We start from the raw sequence: 6,070 nt of genomic DNA on the forward strand, positions 1-6,070 counted from the left end.
TGCAAGTTACCTGGCTGCTTCTTGCTCTGACTGAGGGCTGCTGAGAGCAGGGGTTGGGGCTTGTTGCATGTGCCTGCCCCCTGGGCTATTTACTGCCGGAGCTCTGCTCCTGTGCGCTCCTGCAGAAAATGACCCCTGGCTGCAAGTATCACATATCAGAGACCTCATTAGCAGAAATGAAGATGTGTGTGACATCACATGTGAATGAATGGGAATCTTAGGGAAGCTTATATGGGTACATTTTTAGGTATGCACCTTCTGAAGATGGAGGCTTGTTCTGTATACCAAACCCACCTGCATACTAATTCATAAATATATATTAATAACATCATTATAGGTTTTCTCATTCTGAAAAGCCGTGCAAGTATATGATGATAGTTAGAGTGCAGTATGAAGTCAGTTGAACAGTTAGTCAGAACAGATAAAAGTAAGTACTTCTTCACCCAAAGAGTGATTAACACATGGAATTCACTGCCACAGGAGGCAGTGGATGGCTTCAAGAGGGAACTGGATAAACATCTGGAGCAGAGGTCCATCAGTGGCTATTAGCCATAAGGTATAGATAGGAACTCTCAGCCTGGGGCAAAGGATGCACCATATTCTTGGAGCTGGGGGGAGGGCAACAGTGGGAGGGCTTCTGGTGTCCTGGCCTCACTGCTGGACCTCCTAGTGGCACCTGGTATTTTTGGCCACTGTGTGACAGAGCGTTGGACTAAATGGGCCATTGGCCTGATCCAACATTGGCTTCTCTTATGTTCTTATGTTTTTATGACTAAAGTATGCCTAACCCAATCCTGGATAATGACTAATAGGTTTAACTAATTCATATGTCCAGTCATACCTAAAACTTGACAAAACTATGTAAGTTATATCCAGTAACTCACTTGATGATGCGTTTCTATCAATTCATTCTTTATTTCATGTATGATGTTTTTCCTTTTTTTCCACATCTAACTCCACTAATGTAAGACCTTTACTTCTCTTATCTTTCTTAGGTCAACTTTTGTTCCAGACCCAAAGTCCCCACAATGAAGTTTTTACTGGCAGCTCTTGTGTTTGTTTTCTTCTTGTGTGTTGAAGAGGTCTATTCCAAAGAGAAATCTTCAAAGAAAGGAAAAGGGAAAAAGAAACTGTATCTCTGTCCTTCGTATGTTCCTTTAAAAAATATCTATATGCATCATTTTTCCGCTCAAGATTCTTAAACCAAATCTTATAGTTTTCTATGAGCAAATTAACACTATAGTGGCATTGCTGAGGATTAATCAGATCGTGTCTATTTCATGGAACTTGTTATGCGAGCACATTAATGTTTAAAATATGGTCTATAATGTGATGTGTTAAACCAGTGAACTGTCACAGAATAGATTATTATGCTGTTATCATAAGCAGATAGGCATGGATATTTATGACCTGGATCTTACCTTGATTTTATGTTATATTAAATGTTTTCAAAAGGAGATTGGCTTCTAATTTACAGCCCTGCACACATGTTGCTAGAGCTCATAGACACTTTTCCTTTATTGGGATACAATAGATACATAAGCTGTATGTATGCCTGAAAGCACCTGGCATTCATAAGGAAACACGGGTTCATAAGAAAACACGGCTTTGGGGTAGAAACTAGGAATCTGATGTCATTGACTTAAGTATTAAACAACAGATTGGAATTGTTTTTATTGAAATGTAGGCCTTATGACTTTATTCTGTTTAGATATTTGCTGTATTTTAAATTCCTTAAACGTAAGGATACAAACGATGAACTTCAATGATACTTTAATGAAGGGGTCGATCCGTAGAAAAAGAGCTAGGGGAACTCATTAGCATAACATTAGCATATGCCACACCCCCTGACATCACCGGAAGTGTGTCATAAGGCCACACACCCCGCCCCCAAGGGTCCCGGCCGCTGCCGCCGGCCTTGCAGCTCCACTGCCGAGCCCCATGAGGGGCCCGGCGGTGGACCTGCAAGGCCAGCGGGAGTGCAAGGAAGCCCCGTGAAGGCCCTCCCTGGCCCCAGGCAGGCAGGGGTGGGGAGAGGCAGGGAGGAAGCAACTTATCCTCCCTCTTCTCCTGCCTCCTCCTGGCTGAATGAGGGCCGGAAGCAGGGGGCGGGGCTTCATCATGTGCCCTGCCCCCTGTACCTCACCCCGGGGGAACTGCGATCCCCCACGATCCCCCCCGAAATGACCTCTGCTTTAATCTCAAATCATAAAATCATGGGCTGCTCATTCCTTACCTCCAGATGGCATTGCATCGCTGATGGTGATGCAGCACTGATACAGCTACTTGATAGTCTAGGCTTTCACAATAGAGAAGAGATACCCAGCTCTGTAGCTATTGTACTGGAATACATAGTAACCCTCACCAGTCACAGAGTGGCATGCCAACAATGCCCCATATGTCATCCATATATGGAAGCTGTCAACCAATGCACGCTGATGCTGGCACACTACAGTGATGTTCTTCTGCTTTCACCCAGCTACCCCCACTCAAACAGTCAGTGTTTTGCTTTGTTTTTAATGTACCTGCACTATCCCCTGAGAGGAGGCTGTTAGACATCATTTTCCAGCAAAGGTGACTCTTATTGGTATCAGGTCAACAGATGGAAAGGCTTTACATTACGAGCCATTGGAAAGGCTCTAATAATTTAACGTTGCATCAATGGCATATCAAAACATGGGAATATTATACTATGGAAAAAATTACCACCTCTATACCACCAAAAATACATATATCCTACAGTCACAATTTTATTCCAAATGACTTCCTTTTATTGAGGCGACTACTGACGACTCTATCATACCTAAATCGTCCATACCCAATAGCTACAAAGAAATAATAGCAATATTTTAATTTGGTACCTAGCCTGATTTAAGGTTTAAAAAAGTTATGTTGTTACAAAAATTTGCAGATAGGCTTGACAAATACAAGTTATGAACAGTTACTGTTAAATTCATATACTACAAATCACTATTCCTAATTTATACCGTATTTACATGATATGATGCTGTATTTGTTCATTCACGATTGCTTCTGCAAATTGTTGATGTATAGTTTAAAAATTTAAAAATAAATATATTAAAAAACAACAACAGATGGAACTGGAGAGATGAGAACCTGCTTGAGAAAAAGTTAATTATTATCTCATAGGCAAATGTTTACTAGAAATCCTTTTCCATTTTCCAAATAGGCAAATATTCTTGCCATGATTACTCATGCTTCTGTTTAGATCTAGTTATGTAATTATTGACTGCTGTGAGAGGCTCCTCTCCTGTATGTTTAGGTTTCGGCCAGCTTGTTTCAACAGTTGTGCTCTAGAGTAGAGATGTGAAGGCCCGGAAAAAACCCGGAAAAAATTCCTGAAGCCTTTTTTGTTTTTTTCCGAAAAATTGGAAAAATTGAAAAAAGAAAAGAAAAGAAAAAAAATTGATTATGGAACATTTTATTTTAACATGATGAATAAAATATTTTAAGACAAGGTGTTCAAATATTTTCCAAATCATTTCTAAAATATATATACATATGGTATCAGGTTGAGGTAATTTCTGTGCACTGAGGACAAGCAAGTCCTAGGTTACAAACTGAACTCTCCAATGCAAGAACAAGATGCATTTCTTCCTTTAGGAGGTGCTATTGTCACGAGAAAAGAAAAAGGTTTCAGTTTTGTTTTTGCATGTGGGCGGGTATTCTGTTTGTAATAACTGTTTGGATACACTATATTTTTAATATGCTAGTTGTGATAATTTCATGCCAAGTAAAAATGTCCATAGTCATATTTTATGTTCCTAAAGTAACAGAATGACTTTCAATCTAGAAAAGACAAAAGAAGTGCTAATGTAGCATTTTTTTTCAATTTTCCTGAAAATTTCCGTTTCCCCCCGAAAAAAACTGGAAAAAACCCGGGTTTTTTTCCGAGCTTCAAAATTTCTGGAAATTTTACATCTCTACTCTAGAGCAGTAGAGTTCCCTCCCGGGACTCACTTTAACCTCAGCTTGAAACATGGGACCCCCTTTCATTTTTTGACTATATATGTCCATCTTTCGGTTTTTCTCTTTCCCCCCCCATTTTTCTCTATCTCTCCATGCATCCCATGTCTTTCTGTCTTGCCAGTTTGGTGCAGTGGTTAAGTGTGCAGACTGTAATCTGGGAGAACCAGGTTTGATTCCCCACTCCTCCACTTGCAGCTGCTGGATGATCTTGGGCAAGCTGTTGTTCTGTCAGAGCTGTTCTTGAAACGAGCAGTTCTCGAGAGAACTCTCTCAGCCCCACCTACCTCACAGGGTGTCTGTTGTGGGGAGGGGAAGAGAAAGGAGTTTGTAAGCTGCTCTGAGACTCCCTTGGGTAGTGAAGGGTGGGGTAGAAATCTAATTTCCTCCTCCTCCTCTCCACCAATGGGCTTAGAAGAACTCCGCTTAAGATGACACTATTAGTCGGGATCTTACAGCTGTCTAGAAAGCATAAACTGGCCAAAGGATTGTACCTTAAAACAATTTGAAAATAATTTATTTTGTTTAAACAGTCTTACTCTGTTTATGTCAGATTTGGAGAGATTGCATAAGAATATCAGGTCAACTGAGGATGCATAATTCTGATATAAATAACAAGCATGCTTTATTTTAAACAGACAGCAGTCAGCCGAAGATCTTGCAAAGGTACCTGCCAATTCCACCAGCAACATCTTGAATAGACTTCTGGTTAGTTACGATCCCAGGATAAGACCAAATTTCAAAGGTTTGTTCATGTTTTACTAATGTGTATGTGCACTACATTCAGCTCTTATTTTATTTCCTTCATCCTTTGGATCAGGTAGATGTTGATGCCTAAGAGTAAGACCAGGTGAAATTCTAATGCATACTGTGCAGTAAGATAACCTACTGTAATTTTGAAGCTCATTCGCTTTAAGCTAAGACGATAGGTGGTGAGTTGCAAAGTCATTCAATGAGGTCAGTCATCATTTGTTAACTTGACAGTGTCAGACAATTAACTTTGTAGAATGAAGGTATCCTCACTGAGAAAAATGTGATTACCTACACTTGTGAATGCATTTTTGCTTGTCAGCATATATGGGTTGAATCCTGCAGATCTGTTCTGCTAATGGTGGCACTATAATATGGCATAGGGAGCTCCACACTTGATGAAAGCAGCACTGTTAGCAGAAAGGATCTACAGCAGAGGTGTTGAACTCGTTTGTTACGAGGGCCGGATCTGACATAAATGTCACTTCGTCAGGCCAGGCCATGTGTGCCACTGGCGATATAAACTTTATAAATATGGTTTCAGATGCCCAATAGCAAAGCAGGCTTGATTGGATTAGGTGTGATATACAGAGGGGTAGTAGGTAATGAGACAGGAAACCCAGGTCTCAGTTCAGTCCAGGAGGACTCAGTCCAGGAAGATGCAAAGAATAAATTGAAATAAGTCTGCAGAAGTGAGCAGTGACTCATGAAAGCTCATCCCCTGCCACAAATTTTGTTAGTCTTTAAGATGCTATTGGACTCTTGCTCTTTTCTACTGCTCTTTTCTTCCCATCTTGATCCATCTAAAGAAGTGAGCAGTGACTCTCTAAGGCTCATACCTTACCACAGATTTTGTTAGTTTTTAAGGTGCAACTGGACTCTTGCTCTTTCTACCAACTTTCTAACCGTGCCAGACACTCAGTTGCTGACCTGAGAGTAGCAGTTCTCTTACAAAGGAATTTCAAAGGGAGATTAGAAAGAAAGACTGCTGCATTGCAACTGATAGTGACTCTCAAGACAGGGCATCCTCCTGGACTGAACTGAGACCGAGGTTTCTTCTCTCTTTACCAGTGCCTGCTGTTGTCATTTGGGGTCTGAAATCGCTTCACTCTCCAAGATATAAGGACAGGCGGACTCGCATTCTAGCTGTATCTGAAGAAGTGAGCAGTGACTCATGAAAGATCCTGCCCTGCCACAAATCTTGCTAGTTGTTAAGGTGCTACTGGACTCTTGCTCCCTTCCACTAATAAAGATTGCAAGCTGTGCCGCTAGGTTCTTCCTCCCCCATCTGTTAGAACTGGAAAGGGATCTCCCCCCCCCCTCTCCACCCCCC

The 6,070-nt window shown here is 41.2% G+C and overlaps 1 protein-coding gene across 1 annotated transcript in view; it reads left to right on the forward strand.

Annotated features, from left to right (window-relative positions):
* LOC107118732 (glycine receptor subunit beta-like) overlaps nt 1-6,070 on the forward strand; it is a 46,162-nt gene that overhangs the window by 2,984 nt on the left and 37,108 nt on the right. The window contains exons 2-3 of the mRNA XM_015421089.1: nt 996-1,147; nt 4,626-4,732. Of these exons, the coding sequence (XP_015276575.1) occupies nt 1,029-1,147; nt 4,626-4,732 (226 nt within the window). The 5' untranslated portion in view covers nt 996-1,028. The remainder of the gene's footprint in view (nt 1-995; nt 1,148-4,625; nt 4,733-6,070) is intronic.

This window comes from Gekko japonicus, unplaced genomic scaffold (genome assembly GCF_001447785.1).
Source record: "Gekko japonicus isolate JY-2015 unplaced genomic scaffold, Gekko_japonicus_V1.1 scaffold644, whole genome shotgun sequence".
Classification (NCBI taxonomy): Eukaryota; Metazoa; Chordata; class Lepidosauria; order Squamata; family Gekkonidae; genus Gekko; species Gekko japonicus.